Source organism: Manacus vitellinus, unplaced genomic scaffold (genome assembly GCF_001715985.3).
Source record: "Manacus vitellinus isolate BGI_N305 unplaced genomic scaffold, ASM171598v3 scaffold_3_pilon, whole genome shotgun sequence".
NCBI classification, from domain to species: domain Eukaryota; kingdom Metazoa; phylum Chordata; class Aves; order Passeriformes; family Pipridae; genus Manacus; species Manacus vitellinus.
The window spans coordinates 46,326,885-46,327,818 of NW_021940535.1; the positions used below are offsets into that span (position 1 = coordinate 46,326,885).

Sequence of the window (934 nt, forward strand, 5' to 3'; positions counted from 1 at the left end):
GCAGATTTCTTTCTGTACTTCAGCATGTCTTCATTTGGTGGAAGTCAGTATTTCTGCAGTTATACATATTTTTTTTCCCTGTGATGTGATGAAATTAATGCTCATAATTTTACAATCTAAAAATCTTCTGCCTAACAGTGCATTTCAAATTCATTATTTAAAATCCTTTAAATGTGTCTGTGTATTAAAGCAATCCCTTATTCACTGTAATGTGGGTTGCTTCTTTCCTGTCAGGGTGCAGATATAGTTCGTCTGTGGAATCTACATCAGGCATTACTTTGTTTTGATTATGACTCAGAGGAGAGTAATGAAGTCAAGGACTTGTTGCTTCAGTGTTTTATGAGTGTAAAACACATTAAGAAAGAAGAGGTAAGCAAAATTTTATCTTACTGTGATTTTATGGCAGTGAGATTTGGTGACTTTTAATAGTTTTGCATTAAGTCTTTTTTTACAGTACAGTAGGTAGCAACATGAGGCAAATCAGCTCTGACTCCAGGCTATAAATGGGTGATATTCTGTTTCATTTGGAAAAACCTTTATTTCTATTCCACACTAAAGTGTGAAAATATGTGTCTAAATCTTCAATCTGGTTCTTGTATCTTGAGGTAATAAGAACCAAGTGCTTTGCTTTCAGTGCATGTCCCTCAATATTAAAATCATTCCCTGGTATAATTCTCTTCTTTTATAGCAGTTTTTTCTTTTATTGGAGACAGATAACTGTAGCAAAATAATTTTCCTTCTAAATGATTCCATTTAGAAGATTACATTGCCATAGTCTGTTTTGAAAGTAGCATAAAAAGAACCGAACTTTACAGCAAAATGAGAAATATTTCATTTGACTACATACATTTCTCTCAGTGAGCAATTGCTGTTTTGGAGTTTTTAGATTGTGCTTGTGCACCAGGATAGTGGTATCCAAGCCTTTTTTTCTGGT

The 934-nt window shown here is 33.5% G+C and overlaps 1 protein-coding gene across 1 annotated transcript in view; it reads left to right on the top strand.

The window, feature by feature from the left end:
* NCAPG2 (non-SMC condensin II complex subunit G2) overlaps positions 1 to 934 on the top strand; it is a 41,666-nt gene that overhangs the window by 5,675 nt on the left and 35,057 nt on the right. The window contains exon 5 of the mRNA XM_029961843.1: positions 235 to 369. Within this exon, the coding sequence (XP_029817703.1) occupies positions 235 to 369 (135 nt within the window). The remainder of the gene's footprint in view (positions 1 to 234; positions 370 to 934) is intronic.